This window comes from Pyrgilauda ruficollis, unplaced genomic scaffold (assembly GCF_017590135.1).
Source record: "Pyrgilauda ruficollis isolate IOZ18807 unplaced genomic scaffold, ASM1759013v1 scaffold5, whole genome shotgun sequence".
NCBI classification, from domain to species: Eukaryota; Metazoa; Chordata; class Aves; order Passeriformes; family Passeridae; genus Pyrgilauda; species Pyrgilauda ruficollis.
Window position 1 is genome coordinate 15,925,009 of NW_024526599.1, and position 18,515 is coordinate 15,943,523.

At 37.7% G+C, this 18,515-nt stretch overlaps 1 protein-coding gene across 13 annotated transcripts in view; it reads right to left on the reverse strand.

Annotated features, from left to right (window-relative positions):
• Window positions 1-18,515, reverse strand: part of SORBS2 (sorbin and SH3 domain containing 2) — a 144,881-nt gene that overhangs the window by 47,901 nt on the left and 78,465 nt on the right. For 9 of the 13 annotated variants that reach the window (XM_041479792.1, XM_041479784.1, XM_041479783.1 and 6 more), the window contains 3 exons: window positions 8,429-8,573; window positions 5,972-6,147; window positions 676-742 (listed from right to left, as the gene is read on the reverse strand). In XM_041479792.1, the coding sequence (XP_041335726.1) occupies window positions 676-742; window positions 5,972-6,147; window positions 8,429-8,573 (388 nt within the window). Of the gene's footprint in view, window positions 1-675; window positions 743-5,143; window positions 5,273-5,971; window positions 6,148-8,428; window positions 8,574-13,496; window positions 13,977-18,515 lie in introns of those variants that run through there. The other 4 variants (XM_041479787.1, XM_041479786.1, XM_041479779.1 and 1 more) reach the window with 3 other exon arrangements.

Below are 18,515 nucleotides of genomic sequence, written 5' to 3' on the forward strand. Positions count from 1 at the left end.
TCTCATAGGTGCTTTTGGAAGAATCTGTCTTCCCATTACCCTTAGGCTGCTTTTACCATCTTATTGTATTATATCTTCTGGTCATGTCACTCATATTGCATACTTACTAAGTTAGCACCAAACTGCAAATTACTTTTTGTCTGTTCTTTTCCCCTGCCCAGGCTTCATTCCTTCATTTTGTCAGCTTTCCTCTGCTACAGGCTGTTAAGTTGTTCCTATCACAAAGGGCAATCCTAAATATCTATGTGACTAGTGTTCAAGTTAGAGCCTGTAAGCCAACATTCTCCTGCCCACATTTCTTATTCTCCCACTAACATTCTGTGTGACCATACTGAATGTTAGCTCTGCCTCAGATGAATAGTCTCTTTCCTTCCGGAGGTATAATGAGCATAACTGCCATTTATACAGTTTCCTGGCATCCTTGGGGCAAATCATAAAGGACATGAAAGCTAGTGATGTCACCAAAGCTCAGTTTCAGCAAAACCAAGTAAGATATTCTATGACAATAGTCAAATTCAGGCACAAAATTTTTCCTTAAACCAGCCTGTTTACTAGCCCACGCTGTTCTAACACTAGAATTCTCCATAAAGAAAGGCAGATGGTAGGAGATTTACAGTAAAAAATTTCTCATCCCTCAAACTGGACATAAGGAGACAAAGACAAGAATATACTCACCAGGCTTATGAACCATATGGATTTGCTTGAACATTGTCTTGTACCAATCCTTTGGCCTGTCAACTGTCTGAAAAAAATATAGTTTTAACAATTAATGACAAAATAAAAGTACCCATGTGTACAGATTAAATCAGATTTTAATGTTATTCTGGAAAGAAATATATGTTATTCCCTATTTAATATAATAGTTTTTGTGTATTTTGAATGTATCTATGCATTTTATTGGAGAATTCCTGTAACAAATTCTGGAAGACACTGAAGATTGACTCAGTCTTGGACTCCGAGTCTTGGGATGGTATAATGGTTCAGAACATTGGAATTACTGCGAGATCAACAGTTCATCACCTTAGTGCCCTATATCTGACAATGATGAATGCTAGATTCTATGCAGGAAAATAGAAACACCTCAGCAGTTATGATTACAAGCATGTAAGAAGTGCTTCTTTTGACCTCCTGGCAATTTCTGGCTTAAATAACTTTCAAGATGTAATTGTTAAATAATGCATACAAGCTTTGTAATACTACTGAGAAAGAAGTAAGACCACACTATATTTCAGAGTTAGTGTTTAGATTGTAAACAAAGAGTATTCTTTTTACCAGTTTTAAAAGCCCTTTCCAGACAACTTAATTTTAATTTATTCAATAATCACTCAATAAATTATACTTATCCTTACTTTTGCAAACTAAGTAATCCTAATCCCAAGGTTCCCAACCTCTGCTCATATTGACTCTTGCTTGTGCTTCTTTGTATCTCTTACTCTTCTAAATTTTCTCTTTTGCTGCAATTTTCTTTGAGGGAGGATGATAATATTTCATGAAAGGATTAACACAAAGACAAATATGTTTTCAGGATTATCCTTCTTAGGTGCTAAAATTGTACTTGTCCCAGAGTAGCCATAAAAGCAGAAGTTTTAATGCAAAGAATCATGGAATAATAGAATGGGTTGGGTTGAAAGGGACCTTAAAGATCATCAAGTTCTAACATCCCTCACATGGAGAGGGACAACTTTCACTAGGCCAGGTTGCTTGGAGCTCCATCCAGTGTGGCCTTGAACACCTCCAGGGATGGGGCATCCACAGCTTCTCTGGGCAACCACAAAAACCGCTATGTTCAAACCTCATGGTACACAGGGAAAATTCAAAGGACCTCTCTTGAAGTGCATTATCTTGCACCAGCAAATACCAAATTTGCAATTACTTTGCTTACTCCTCTTTACCACAAAAAGCAAAAATCTGTAAATTCTTCCCTACAGAATACTGGACAGATTGCATGTGTTCACTACACACTGCCATCTTTACTAAATCCCACCTTTGCCATGACTACTTGTCATCTGTACATAACTAATATGTTTTGTTCACAATGGTGAGCTCTTACTATAAGGGACTAGGCAGAAATGTTACTGTATTTTGAAGACTCATATTGAATTCTCATAAAATTGCTACTAAATATTATTAGAAGAATGTTTAAAATAAGAGCTGACAGTCACTTGAAGAACTTGGGGATCTCCTGGGTAAGAAAAAAACAAAGCTGAGTCATGCTTTTTACCTAGGCCTGCCTTGCAATACAGAGGTAAAGGAGATTCAGTTTTGCCTCAAAATAAAATAGGTCCCTTCCCCCACTTACCAATATGCTGAGTTCTGCCAAGCGTAAGCTATTAAGAAGCAGATTTGGGTCATATTAATATTGTTTCCCTAAAGGTATTAAATATCTACAGTAGTGGAACTCTGGTTAGAATAATTTAGCTGGACTTGAAACAAGTATGCTGTTTAGTGCTCCAGGATGATATATGCTCAAAAGTTTACAATTCCAGGAGGTCTGAAGGAATTCACACTGATGGACATAACCTCCCTCCTTCTCATTTCCTACAGCAGCAGTCCCATGACATTGTGACTGCCATTCTGATTGTATTAAACCAAGAAGAGTGGTTAAATGAACAAATTGCAAATAATGCATAAACACTATTGCCATGTCCCTGCTGTTTGTCAAGCATTGCCTGGTCCTCTACAAAGTCAAAGGAGGCTCCCACATAGAGATCACATATGGAGAAGCTTCCATGAGTAGAGAAGGTTTCCCAACATTTTTCTGGATATTTGAATGTTTCTTTCTCTCATCATCTTCCCAGCAAACCCCTCCTAGGGGTTTCAGCCTCAGCCAATAACTTGGCTTTATGTTATAAACCAGACAGGATTAAAAAATAGAATACATTAATTTTGAAATTAATTTTCTCAATTTATATTCACTAATCCCACACACCAACATTGTTTGAGGAATTAAAGAGTATTCACAATGCACGAAGCCATTCAGATGCCATCCTGCTTTGCATATATTATGGCTGATGCAATTAAATGTTGGAACATGGCATCATGGTATGTGAAGAAAAAACAATCTGCCAAATAGCACGTAGAGGACATAACAAGTAACTGCAATTGCTTCTCAGAAGAGTCCATAATCCCTGCAGTATTGTAATCATCCATCAGGAAGTATGCAATTAAAGGAGGCCTCTCTTACCCTGAGATTAGCTCAGCTGTTGGGAACAGGGTGCTAATAATGCTTGGATCCTCATATGGGCTATTCACTTAGGAGCTGGACTTGATGATCCTTGTGGATCTTCCAAATCAGAATATTCTGAGGCTTTCAGTGGTTTTTCATTTTGTTTGTTGTTTTTTTCAAGCTGAAATATTACATCACTAAATATGGAAAAGAAACCTAGTGGGACTTGATTTTTTTTCATTCTTACTAAGTAGAGGCCTTTTCAGTCTACAGATTAATTTTGATAATTAGATATAAAGAAATCATTTTGGATGGACTAAAACAGTGCAGTCTTACAGCTTTTCATGAATCTGGCTTTTCCTTTCCCAGGTCCCCATCGGTGGTAAATGGTGCTATATTTGACTGAATGCTTTTCTGAGCGAACAGCATTTTATCCTCTCTTTTTCAGAGACTTCATTTTTAGTGTCTTGGAATTTTACCATCTTTGGGGCAGGGCTTGGCACAAAGGCAGAACCTAACAACAATCTGAATTTTCAGACTTGCATTTCCTAGAGCTAGAAGGAGCTAAAGTGGCATAGTGGGATGTTCTGAGTGAATAAAAAGCTCTATAGGAGTCTTTCCCTTCTCAGAAGCCTGATACAAAATGGGTTAGCAGGAATAGAAAGAACATCTTTCTGTTTTCCTTGGCTAAACAGCTGTCACAAACCAGACAGACACAAAGACAGGCTGGGAGGAGACAATCACATCTTGCAAAACCTCTTTACTCCTAAGAAGCACTCCAAATCTGGAACACAGATACTCCTGAGTTCTTAATAGCATGCTAAACTTTGAGCAGCACAGCATTTTGGAACACAATGTGTGTTACCTATCACCCCTGAATCTTCATTTACTGCTTTTTTGATAGACACCATTTTTGCAAAGAGGGAAGAGTAAGAAACTTCTAAACTTTACGTGCAACGATAAATTGAATTAATCTGAAAACTTCTCTCTTCAGATGGACTGAGAGTGAACCTTCTGGGAGAAGTTTCCCATTTGGATTGCTCACTGACCTTGGAGAAAGGACAGGTGATATACTCTACCTTCTACTATTAATGGAAAATGCAGTTTTAGCACTTTTGCAAGGTGCAGCATATTTGAGTCTTGCTGACAATTATACCAACTTTGTTCTTGCTCAGCTGGGATACACAGGGCTCAAACATACTCGTGCACACTTATAAAGTAATCTCAAATAAGTACTTTGAAAACAATTTTACTATGTCTTAAGGAAGGAGAATAAGGATGCAAAATGGCACATCAGATACACATGCTAGCATAAAGTTTTAATTTATATCTCATTGTGAGAATTATTTCTGTAACAGCAAGATAACAGGCTATAAGATTTCTTGAAACTGAAACACACGAAAAACCAGAGCAAAACCAGGAGGAAAATGTCCTAATTCAAACTGAATTACATTTTTAGGAGAAAATCTGAAATACTCAGATCATACAACCTCAAAGTTAAATATAGTTTGGCAGATTGCCAGCTTCATTAGGCACACTTAAGGGGGATTTCTGTTATAATCTTATATAACTGATATGCACCCTATTAGAACAATCTGCTACTAAAAAAGCACAAAACCAATTACCATATCCAATATAAAGCAAAGGGACTACTTACTTAAAAGTAGGACAGAAAGCTAGAGTATTGCTGGAAAGAAATGTCTTAATTTTTAAAATATTCTGATCATATTACTTTTTTATGTCAAAAATAAAGCAAGAAATGCCAGAGTTTTCCCCCATTCTTATAAGAATTATCCCCATCTTACTACTTATTCTGATTTTTTCCTATTGATTTTCTCCATTAATTCCTGGTTTCCCCTCTAACTTTTCAGTCCCTTGAAGCAATTTTTGGCAATACAACATAGCTCCATATGTCAATACTGGCAGACAGGATACATCCAACAGCTGCTACATCCCTGCACCTCACTAAGACTTCACCTGCAAGGGCTCTGCCGCTTTCATCCTGGCTCCCACTCTTCTCACTTTCTCCGTGCAGCACAGCAGTTCTTCTCTGGCTGGGAAGGCCAGTAAGTGCTGCCTTTACAGACCTAGTGCAGCTGCCTCTGCGCTCTCCGGAGCAGCCAGAAGAGGCTGCCCTGACAGCAGAGTGGAAAGAATGCTTCAGCATAGTGAAAACAAAACTCCTCAGTTTGACATCCTGGGACCACTCAAGCAGTGACCAGCGGCAGATGATCAAAACTGGGCTGCTCACAATGAAAGGGCTCCCCAGCTATTCGCTTATGTGCCACTCAAGGGCAAAATGATTATTTACTGCACTGTCACAAAAATGCTGCTGCCTTAGATTGCCATGAGAACAAAACCGCACATTTCCACATGACCCTGATGACATGAGAACACTGCCCCAAGAAATGCAGAAGTGTAAGATTTTTACATATACACACACACAGATGTATATACAATTATCTGCACACACAGACATATACATATATATACAGTATGCATAAACTTTATTTCAGAAATAAACCAAATGCAATTACCATGCATCTCCAAAACACAAGAACTACAAGAGACACAAGAAAGACACAAAATTTTGGCTACTTCTAATTAAAACTAGAAACATGAGGTTGCCCAATTATGCTCCCATCAGCATTCTCCTTTTCGTCAACACACAATATTATATTCACAAGGCTGCTGATTACACACGCTCTATTCCAAATTATATAAGAGTAGAAGAATGTGAAAAACCCATTACCAACAATCAGTTCATTGTATGAGTTCATACACAGATTTCCCAGAATGTCCTACCGTTCTAATTGCTGTAGGGATTCCAGATTCATCTACCGGGCCAATCCCTGCATAATGTGGAGCTTTAATTACTGTAATTTTTTTTTCTTCTTCTGAGGATCTACAGATTGGTATTGTACTGGTGGTGGTGGTGGTGCCAACATTTTGAACATGCTGTGAGTATGTCTCTGTGGACTCTGCAAAGATAACATGACAGAAAATTGTGTAATGACACAATAATCATACTTGGCAGTTAAAACATTCTTCCCCATTTCAGTACACTGTACAGAGGCTGACAATCTTAATCACATACATATATATTTTTTAAAAGAAATATCATCTTAACTAGGGATTTGCCCTACTTAATGTTACATTAACAGAATTATAAACTTATTTAAGGACCAGACAAACTATTAAACTCAGAATTAGAGTAGAAGTACTTTTTCACAATGTCTTGCTCAAAAAAATTAGAAAAAACCCCACAAATATAGCAAAATCTGTTGAGAAAGGTGCAGCAGCCTTTCTCCTGTAAATCAAACTTTTGCACCTTTTCTACCCATTCCCTGGAAACCAGTGACATAATTTCAAAACTTTCACCCACCAAGTCTAGCAAACTATAGAAAATTGCTGTTCTTTAAGCACAGAAGACAGCCTTGCACAAAAACTTATGTGATATGTACTAAAAAAAAAAGAAGTTTTGATGCATGAATATTTTTCAGAAAAAAATTCTGACCTGCAGTGTTCTTCCCTTAACGTGTGTTGATGTTTACAAGACTCCATGTATAATCCATAAAAATGGTTTTCGGTAACCTGGCACCTGCAGAGCAATCTGATGATGCCCCTACAGCAATTCAGGTGAAGTGTTCAAGCTGCTACTGTTTTATAGTGACCTGCAATATTTCTACCCTTCCCCCTCAAATCTTTCTTTATAACTAATGAAATTAATACATCACTATTACAATTTCCTTCTAAAATGCTGAACAAAACTTAACAAAAAAAAACCTCAGTGCTGGGATGTGACATGAAAATTTGTACTTCTGCAGAAAATACACTCTTTCTTGTATACAGGAAAAAGAGCCCTACTCCTTCAAGCAGCAGGTTCCAGTAAATTAGTGGGCTGCTATCACAAAGCCTCTATTTTGCAAACGCAGGACCAGTGAGACAGTTCTGCTGCAGGATAAATGAATGCAGGGAGTGCAAATATATGTTCTAACAGTAATGGTGACAATAACAATTGACTTTCATGTGGCATTAATATCCACTGATTATTCTGAAGAAAAATATGAGTTGTAATATGAGCCTGCAAAAGGAGCTCCGGTGAGTGAAAGCTCTAATTTTAATTTGAATATTTCTGCTCACTCCCACTGCAGTCTGGATTTGGCATGGCTGTTTCAGCTGTTTACTCAAGTCTGAAATCCTGTAAATAATACAGTGCTACACATATATGGCGAGGGGCAACTCTGTGTGGCAAACGTCTGGATATTTGGAACTTTTTCCCAAAATGCACGCTGTTAAATTTAGAAAACATTTTGGATTTGATCCTTCATTCTTCATAGGTCTTAAACAGGGGGATTTCTACATGAGCAAAGAGAATTAAATCAGGCTGTTACTGTGGAACACTGAACTTCAGCATCATACAAGAGTGAAAGTCTTGGAAAAATACATATTTTAAGTTTATCCACACCAGTATTGATAGATCTTTAGATCAGCAAACCAGAAGCACTCAAAAACCCTAGAATTCTGGGATGTGGAGTAACCCATGTATACAGTTTTTGTACTTATCACTATGATGACAGCAGCATTTGTCTAAGATGTCTCAGAGCAAGAACTGTCACCTAATTTCCCTGCAAGCACAAAAAAAATGTAAACTGTGGAACCACATTCAAGTTATTTTGCATGTATAATCTTTTCTAAATATGCACAACACTGGTAGAAAAAGCAAGTAAATTATTCTCTTGGCAAAACGGGATTATACTGGCAAAGAGCCTAAGGCTGATAGTATTTAGTTTGTGTTTAATTTTTAAATTAAAGCTGCCCTAAAAAAATACATGAACAAGTTTGAGATTGATGTGGCTTTAGATTTTTAAAAGCCCAGAGCCTCTCCCTTTGTTGACAGTATTTCTGCTAAAGAATTACAGAAGTTGTAGGGAGGAGCAAAGTACAAAGTGGGCTCTCGGTTTCTTGCAGCAAAATCTGAAAGGGCTGGACAGGTTGAGCTATTTTGATAGACGCCCTTTCCTTGGTAAAGCCAGTAGAAAATTGGCAAGAGGTTAGCTCACACACCTAGGTTATAAAACAGTAACTCCAGTTCAAGTATCCTGAACTGCTATTATTTCTTTGCATTTACTTCCCAAGGTAGATGAATAGACAATACCTCCATTATGGACATGAAGCACTCTGCAATTGTTTGCAGTCTTTGCCACATGAATCAGAACACGTTGTGTAATGTATAAAGCAAACATTCTGTGTGAGGCTTACCCATCATCCTGCCATGTTGCATGATAACAATGTTGGAATTGAGTGAAGCTGGTGGAGGGTAAGCTGAAGAAGGGGAAAAAGGCCTTTGAAAGTGACTCACTGGGCTGGCAGCAGTGCCAGAATTCCCATTCACTGTGATCTGAGCCTGAGAGAGACAAAACAATATCCCATTAAACTACACACAAAGCTCTTCACTGCAATCCCAAAGAAAGAGCGATGCAAGACTGTCATCTGTGCAACAATTACCAGTTGTCAGGTACACAGCCATAATGGCATCTGCATTCACTGAAACACAAAACCTATCACAAAGGGAGCAGAGTGTGGTCCTTCTATACCTTGTACCTCCCCTCTTCTCTCCTTGTGAGTGCGGGCTGTGACGCACGCTGTCTCGGGGAGGTGACAGAGAGATCATGGTCAAGGCAATGAAGATGGCACAAACAAGGTTTGCAAATGTCTGACAGCAATATAAAATGAAGATGGCAGTAAAAGCTCCCAACACTGTGTACAAAGGCTGTCGGCCACAGATCCCTCACACCAAGAGACATATTCCCTTAGTGCCCATGCTCAAGCATTATGGATATTAATGGGAACTTCTGTGCAGACTGAAGGGAAGTCTCATTAGGACTAGCTGAGAAGAGTGAAAAACATTTCTGTAAAATATGGAAGCCAGCTGGAGTGACTGTGGCATGCTGATGTGTAATCTATCACAATAAAAATAAATAGCACTAATTAAAAAAACCAACAACCCACAACCACAAAATGACAGAACAAAATCAAAAATGGGAGAGCCAAGCAAACTGGCAAAAGCAGCAAGCACCTAAAGCCATTTAGGCTTTAGTCACTAGAGGCACTTCACAAGAGGCAACTGCCCCCAGGTTTAGAATCCCTGCACTGGGGCTGCATCAGTTTTACATGATGTATTGAAAGAATCAAAACTGAGATGCTGAGCAAGCATTGAATGAAATAAGAGGGTAGTGAATATTTCAGCAGAAAAGCAAGTGAAGCTCTTTGCAACATCTCCTTTAATGCAGAACTGTTTTTTAAATCTGAATTAGAAGAACTACAAAATTTGCTCAGTTTTATGTAACAAATGAACTAAAACATGCTGCAGACGTAAACAAGAGACTACCTGAAGCAGCAAAGTATAAATAAAAACATATTAAAATGCATATTATTTTTACAAATAAAAATTAAATTATTCATGACCTTCTGTGTGCATTTGTATTTTGGAGATTACTGAACTGATTTCAAATTTTTAAAATCTTGGCCTCCCATAGCTAAGAGAGAAAAAACAATTTCTGGTCTTGTGCAGACATCATGTGAACTCCTAGATGTGTTTAAGGGTTTCTCATTTTAAGGATGTCTGCTTTCAGAAATGAGCTGAAAAGTCTATGTTGTGGTGATGTCTCCATTGAAAGTTTTGTGTTCAAACGTCCCCTCTCTTAATAAACTCCAGAACCAAAAGTAAGTTGGGTTTTCTTATGTGATCCTCTCCTCAAAAAAACCCCAAAAAACCCAACCAGCTTTGGAGATGTAAGAATAGAAAAGCTACACAACTCAAAGACAGCATTTCAAGAAGTATGCAGGCATGTTTTCAGATAAGGTTTCAAACTGAGGCCAGCAATCTCTCCTCTACTTTAGGTGTTCACCCATTCTCTTTTCTTACATACTGTCTTTGTGGGAAAGCTTGTTTCTAGGGAAGGCAGGGTGCAACTATGCAGAGCCTTACACCTTCTTACTCATTTACTATGGCTTTTGTTTCTCTGAGCAGAACTGGTGTGAGTCCTTTGCAGACTGGAAGGTACTCCTGTGAATTTCTGTGATAGAAGACTGAGATATTCCTGAGAAGGACTTTACCAAATATCTCAGCTAGACAGTAAGGCTAAGTACACTAAATAGTACAAAATACCACGAAAACAGGACCCACACAAGTAGTTGAAGGACATCAGTCATACATGTGTATGTGGCACGTTCATATATGACATTTTTGGGTTTGCTTCTGTAAGGTCTTAGATAAGAGCTCAGCTCAGCTATAATTTCTTAGTTTCTAATGATCTTCTCTTTGAGGAAAATGTCTGTGAAGGTGGCTATTTCATTTGTTCATCTGCTGCACCTTGCACGGTTTAAAGGGTTAGCTATAGAAGATAGTTTTACCAAAGGCCTTTTATTCCCATGGAATAATTTGGTAGTTACTGACATTTCAATCTGAGAATGTGACACTTTAGGTCCAGGTGACAGAGTTTATTCCCAGATTTTGAAGGAAGTGAAATCCTTTAAGATGTCTATTCATGAATTAGACATTTTGCTTTCCCAGGTCATCTTTGTGGGAAAAGAAGACTACGGAAAAAAATCCCTATTCAACCAAAATGCACCTATTTCCCAGTTTACTAGGAAAACGATAATTTTTCATGATGTTCCTTTCCTTAGCGACCTCCATTATTTTTTTTTCTCCAGTATACTTAACCTGTCCTCCACTGCAAGTAGAGCGACCTACTTCTGCAGCAAGACAATCAAGATCTTGTAAAAATTCCTATGAGGTATCAGGTTTAAAATTCCTCTAATTTGCCTGAGCATCAGAAAGAATAGCTCTCTGGATTTCTGAATCAGAACAGAAGGTGGCATCCATCTGGGACTGGAGCTGCTTTCTAACTTTCCCTCTGCTGAGACAGGGAGAAGAGGTCCCAGTATGGATGTCTGAGCAGTTCTTTGCAAGAATGCTGCACAGCACACACCTGACCTCAAGACACTAAATTAAGTTAAAATACTCAGAATCAATTGAAGCTCAAGACAGTCATAGAACTTGGTAAAAAGCAAAAATCTAATGTGTACTTCCATTTCCAAGTTTCCATTAGATTCCACAATTTCAAACTACATAAAAAAGAAGAACCCACGGAAATAATTTCATAGGAAAATGTTCATAATTGGAATACAACTAGAAAAAATAATTTCCAAAACCATCTGTTCTCTCATTTTAACTCCAAGTCTAAGCATAGGCCCAAATAAGAATTGCAAGTCTCATACTTCAGGTTTTCAAAGAATCCATAATCTGTGACTAAAGGTAAAGAAAATTGACCAGTTTTACCTTTAGCTCTGCCTTTTGCCTAGAATATTTGTAAATTTTGTTGACTCAGCTTTCCTGATGCTGCTGCTTCTTCTTAGAAGTTGCTTTAGAACTTTTTTGTCTAGTCTCATTACGACACTCAAAAATAAACATCCTCTATGTGGACATAAAGTCTTTAAAGCAGGGTTATATCTTATGCAGGCAGAGTGGTGGATGGCCCAATCCTTTATTACTTTTATCATTTTCCCCGTAGTTTTCACCTACAAAATCAACAGCACTCTGAGAATGAAGATCATTCCAGAATTAGAGCCACTACCAACATTTGTGTGCATGTGCCACCAGCTTTCCCATTGTTTTTTCATTTCATGGATGCATTTTTAGCCATCTAGCCCTTCTCTACAGAGAGTGGGAGATGATGACTTTTCTATACTGCAGAGTTGGGTTTTGCCAGCAGTTTAATTTCTGTGGGGTTCTTCGGACTACTTGGGGATTTTTGCTCTTGGGTGAGTGTCTTTTCATTTGGCTTTGTCCATTAACAGTGAACAAACGTCAGTGAACAAACGTCACACTCATCCCTGCCATGTCTAAAAGACAAGGTGGTGGTCAGACCTGACTACTACACAGCCTTCTACTGGGAGACTAACCCAAAAAGGGAAAGAAGGACCAACTGCTCACTTGAGCTTGCAAAAAATGATGCTCAAAGAAAACAAATACAGTTAGCTGACAATTTTAGAAGTAGGCTACAAGAAAATATAAACATTCTATCCTTCCCACAGCTAGCAAATGGTCATGTGGTGACTCTGTCTGACCAGTCTATACTTATTATGGTAGCTTTGGCTACAAGTGCTGTGTTGTATGCAGATCCATAGTAATGATTCTTAAAAAAACACCCAGCGTTTTCAGAGCTGTGTTGCAAAAGTTAAGAATTAAAGCTTTTACATGCCTTCTATTGGTGTTATTTTTTTAGCAGCATCCACAGCAATGCAACCAATCATTGGCTTTCCAGGTGACTATGTGCAAGGTTGGACTCAAAATATTTTTTTATAAATTATACACAAAGCTTAAAAAATAGATATACTGTTTTTTCTTTTCAGGCTTGAAAATTATTGTATGCTGAAGTATTTATACAAAGTTTGAACACTGCTGTGACCCAGTAAAACTTTGGATTCAGAACATCTTTCTGTTTTGCAATTCAGCAATGAATTGCTCAATTTAAATGAAGGCTTTGTTCTGACTCATTTTAATCATGTGGATAATCTCAAAAGAAATCAAAAGTGATCTGGGTTTGACCCAGATTCCATACCTTCTTTCTCCCCATATATGAGTATACTAAGATACAGAAAAATTAATGTATGTATAAAGTGTCTAACTGGACACTGGCTTTTTCCTTGACTTAACCAAGAGAAAAGTAACAAGACACTTGAATTGTTCAAGATTATTTATGCAGTTCAGTCCTATAAGAAACTGTGCTTAGGAGAGGAAATGGTTAATTAGAGGACAGAAAACCAGTTTTGTGCAGTCAGTCATCATGGCTGGGGAAAAAACTTCATTAAATACTGTGAACATTTACTATGAATTTAAAAATAACATTAATGAAATCTGCATCTCAGTGTAAATCAAAAATGGTGGTAGTCCAGACTCCAAAGACCTGTAAACTGTTAACAATATTTTAAACAAATATCTTCAAACTCCATGGAATGCTTGCTTTTAATACATTTGGAAAAAGTATTTCTTGAATTTATTTTCTTTTAAGCAAAGCATTTGATACACCTTAGCTGACCACACAACTGTGCAGCAATCATTTCCTACTCCCAAATCTGCTATGCCAATGCTTTTTTTTTTTTTTTTCTTTTAACAACTGTTACAAAACACTGTCAGACTGTGACCACAGAAAATTACTACCAAAATACTTGTTTGTGTAATGGTATAACAGACAAGGTCGAATTCTGTTCCCCTCTGACAACCTGTTTGAACAAAATGGAGGAGGAAAAAAGGAAGCATAATTACATGAGAAGTGGCAGCAGTGTTGGTTAAGGTGGTGCCATCTGACACAGCAGACATCTGGCTCAAGGTTGGGGAAGGTGTTTCAGAGCAGTCAGTGGTATCATAGCTACAAGTCTGCAGCTCATCTAGAATGGCTGTGGAGCACTCGCTCGCTGTGCGCGAGGAGCACTCGCTCAGGGCAGAGTCGGTGCTCACAGAGGCTGCTCCGCTCCTCTGGGCAGCACTGGCAGCAGCTGGGCACGGGCATTGGTAGGGACACTGGGACAGGGCTGGGGTTTTATAAAAGCGTGAAGGCAAAAAATCGTCAAGCGTTGGCAAAGAGTATGGTACTGGGTGGGTGCCACTGTCTGGTGAGAAAGAGGCTCTGTTAACTGGTACCACAGGAGAAGGAAGAGGCAGTGGAGAAGCTTCTGTTGATGTTTGTCTGTGTGTCTGTGAAGCATTTACCTCCATCACAGGGGCAGTTACTTTCTGGTTTCCAAGCTGAGATTTGAGGAAAAAAAAATAAGAAAAGAAACAGATTACTTAATGAATAAAGAACTTTTCCCTTTGCCTCTTGCTGGGTGTAGGGGAATTACAGAAGTGTAAGGTTTTCAGCCACCCGAGGAAGTTCACATTTACAAAGATTAGAAAATAAATCAACCATGCTCTATATTAGAGTAGGACAACATGAAAGAAATGAATGCATAAAATACTAGTGGAAGCAATGCCAGAAACCATAGTGTGCTGAGGATGAATATTCATAATGGACTGCATATATTAATGATCTCCATTGTGCATTGAGAGGGTTCACGCTATTTTATTCTTCACATAAATATGAGGCTAGAGAATGTCATGTCCATGTAGTTTTCAAAGCAAACATGTATCTGCAAGTCTGATCTTGGTAAATGTTACACTTATTTTGTCAAGGATATGTATGACTTTGAAACCAACTGTAATATAAAGTTGAGGAGGACTGCCAGCTATACAGAAACACACTTAATGACTATTCATATGATCTGCAAATAAGAGGTGGTAGATTTTTTTGCCTCTTGTGACTGAATACATCTTCTCCACTGCCTCTCTAATAAAAATATTTGGATGATCTTAGAATTTCCAAGCACCCTGGAAGCACCCTGTCACAACCTACTCTATAAGGTGTATGCATAGAAGTCTTTTTACATTAGAGGACATAAGGATTGTTAGGGTAACTGGTATAAATCTGAGGAACAAAGACTGGGAGCACAAGAACAGGACATACTGAAACAAAACATGCCAGCTTGGATTCAGCACAGTTCCTTAAAAGTAGAAGGGAACAGTCTCATGAGAGTGCTTCTGAAAACTGCCACACAATGTATGAGCTTTATGTACCATCATTTCAAATCAGTCACAGGGCACTCAGTTTAAACTAGTCCTGCAACTGGCTTTTTGCATCTGCAACTTCTTTTTGAACTAAAGCATGTTGGCTTCTAATATTTGTTAAACAGCTGCCCAAATCCTTCTATACTGCCTATTAAACCACAAGCTTTCCATTAATTCCTAAGTATTCAAAATACTGCCTTCTTCAGCACTAAGGGTTTCACTGTTGATAGGGCTGAGGACATCTGGAATAGCTACTGGGAAAGAGTGTTTGGGATTTTAAATTTATGTAAAACAGAGGACAGTAAGACACTATATGTAATAAATACCACTTTAAAAAGAAACATTCAGTCATCCATATCACCTTGTTATCAGTAATATGGTTATTTCCTATGCTTAGACTAGGCAGATGTCTTTAATCATTAAAAAAATGTTTCAAGCCATCAGATTAAAATGCCATTTTGGCATTTTAATCCAAAATCTGAAAATATCTTCTAAAGCCCTTATGGAAGACTTGGAACACAACCCAGATTATGCTACTTACAAGAGGTCACTGGGGTTCCAGTTGCATAATTCTTGTTGAGATCAACTAGAATTTACACAAATAACCTTACTGAGGTCAATGGGACCATCCCTATGAATAAGCATTACAGCAAAAGAATCTTAAGTATGTGAACAGATATCTATTACTTGTTCCAATTGATTCAAAATAAATCTTTGGCATCATTGGATCTCTAGGGCACACAAAAATAGGCAAAAGCTGCTGTTAAAATCTGCAGTCAAAACAGTGAAAAAACTTAGTCAAACAGCTTAAAATTCAAATCTTATTCACAGCAATGTTTCAAATCTACAACTGAACACCACCCAACTTAATCTTTTCATAGAAGACATCTGAACAGTTTACCTCCTAATTAAAATAATTAATAACTGAGTGTATGGCTGTAAAAGGACACAGTATTTTCACAGAGAACTAATTTGCCAATGGAAGTCTTCGAAAGAAAAATGGAATACTATTAAAAATAATGTCATGAAAAATTAGGATGATTATACAGCATAATACATTTAAGATGTTGGCATTCACATACACATATAAGAAACTGTAATTTCACCTCACAGGTACATAAAGGGGAGACAGAATCATCATTCATGATGATTTTCATCATCTATGTCATCAGATCATCATATCAAGATCTCCAGCAAAAGACAGGAACCAGGAGATCATGCTGTAATTATGAGGCAGAGCCAAAAAGCTCTGAAGTTCTTGAGACCACTTGTCCTCTCGGCATCCCCAGAAGAAAAGTTACATATGACTGAGTCAAAATGTGTAAATTAATCTCTATATGTTAAAATAACAGGAAATCTTGGGGAGTTGAGAAATCTAGTAAACCTTCTGGCTCTGTACTGAGGAGATTTCTTGCACGCTTGAGAAAAGAAGGGATGGACAACACAAGGACAGATATTCAGGGTGCATCCAGAGAGCTAATGAAACTGAGATTTTTGAAGAATTTAATTCACTGTGATTGGCAAATAATAGCTGATTTCATCAAGCCAAATTCTTAAAAAGAATATAAAGCTATTATTCTTACAATGCAGACAGAAGGAATGCAGCAAGTCTAGGGGCTGATTCCCAACATGAAGCTTCTTGGCTTTGTAGAGTAGAACTTCTGTTCTGCCTGGCTCTAGAATAGTTTCATATATATAATCATCTCTCTGGGAAAGAGTGGCTGAAATTGTGATTTAAAACTGTGTTGTTTTTGAAAACTGATTTACACCACTTAAAAAACATGGAATGTTGGTAATCTCAAACAACTACAACTGGCTACTACTAATCCATATTTTTCACTGTGCATGCGTTCTCATCTATGAATCTTATTTTCTTATATTTTTCACTGTGAAAAATATGAGAAAGACAAGGCTGAAGGCATTACAGAAAACTTTTAATACTGGTTTCATTCAGCATGCTTCAGATTAGGTTTGTTATTGATACAGCCCAAGAAATGCTAGCAGAAGTCAGGCAGATTAAATGCCAAACAACTACTTAATCAATTAGATTGATGAAAAACTAGCTCAACTGTGGCTGTTCTGGGCTGTGGAGCAACACTTGAGAGACAGATAAATGTCATCAGTCTTGATGTGAATTGAAGGTCTGAAGCGCAGACTTTGCTGCAGCCATCTGCTGGTCCTTTGAAATGCTTCTCTTCCTTCAAATAGTAAAATGTCAGGCCTGAAGAACACAGCTGGTATCCAATTCATATAAAGTAAACAGGTGACCCTAGCATGGGTTTCAAAATCAGTCATCTCTCATTTTAATGCAAGATATGTGGGGAGCGGTGTGAGATTACGAATGACACCAGAGTCCTGGCCTTGCTTCAACAGTCAAGACACAGATAAGGAGACTCAGAGATAGGTGAATAAATTCATTGTGTTAATACATAGCAGAGTTTAGTAATCAACAATCAAATTACACCCATACATTTGCATAAATGGGTAAAAATACCTCTATTTTTAATTATTAAAAGCTGATTTCAAAATGTCCAAACTAATCCTGCAAATTAAATTCCAATGCCCATTTTTCTACCTAGTCCTCTTATTCTAAATTTACTATAAGGAGGTGGAGTTCAGCTCTTGTCTAAAACAATACTTGTGATGCAGAACTTAAAAATAAAAAATACATGCTCAGTTTTCTTTGCTTCACATCTGTCCCCAGAATGCTGAAACCAGTTTTCTCTTTCTTCCATATCACTCTACATATTGTCAATACCTAAAACTCAGGAATGTACTCAATGAATTGATTTAGATTTTTTATTTTTAATTCTGGGTTTATTTTCCTTGATGCACATTTCTACAGCTATAAGGCTATCAAAAGAAACACTTTCATAAACATCTGCTATAGATGTTTTACTCCTCCAGCACATCAGGACTAAACCAAGTGTTCAACTCATCGGAGGAATTCAAATAGCAGAAAAAATGCTTTGCAACCTCAGTTTCAGAGAGTGATATCTAGAACAACAGGACACTTAGAAACCCAGGAAAAGAAATATTAAAAAAAAATCAGGTGATTATTTCTGAAGATGCAGTTCAGAATTCTTCATCAGTTTGTAACTTCTTCTCATGAGAAACTTGGACAATAAAATTTACCTCCACTGGTTTCATACTAGCAAATACAAATTTCTCTGTTGAAATAGATACAGTTATTTCTCTTGTACCTGCAGTATGGTACAAAGAAGCAGCATCTCTTGAGACTGTAATAATGTAACAATACTGAGTAACCTGAATGCTTCTATTTTCATACATACTTTTAAGGGGTTTAACCTTTCTCTGAGTAGGAGTGTTTACAAAATGTCACTCAGTGAGTCATAGCACACTTCTGCTTGCTCCTAAAGTTTCAACAGATAAGCACTGAAATTCAGTGCAAATAGGAGCACAGACATAGCAAGATACATTAACTTGGTCCACACAAGCTCCCTCTGGGCTGTGTATTTCCATACTTTGTGACAAAATACAGTTGTACATGTTGGCTAGACACAGATAACCCACATGCACAGTATTTCTTCTTTAATACCTCTTAAGAAGAGATGATTACCTGATCTTACCTCATTCTCCTTCACATACAAAAACCCAGATGCAGAGGGAGAGCTGCACCTTTCTAAGTGCACTTGTATTTTGAGAGTTTCTCTGGCAACT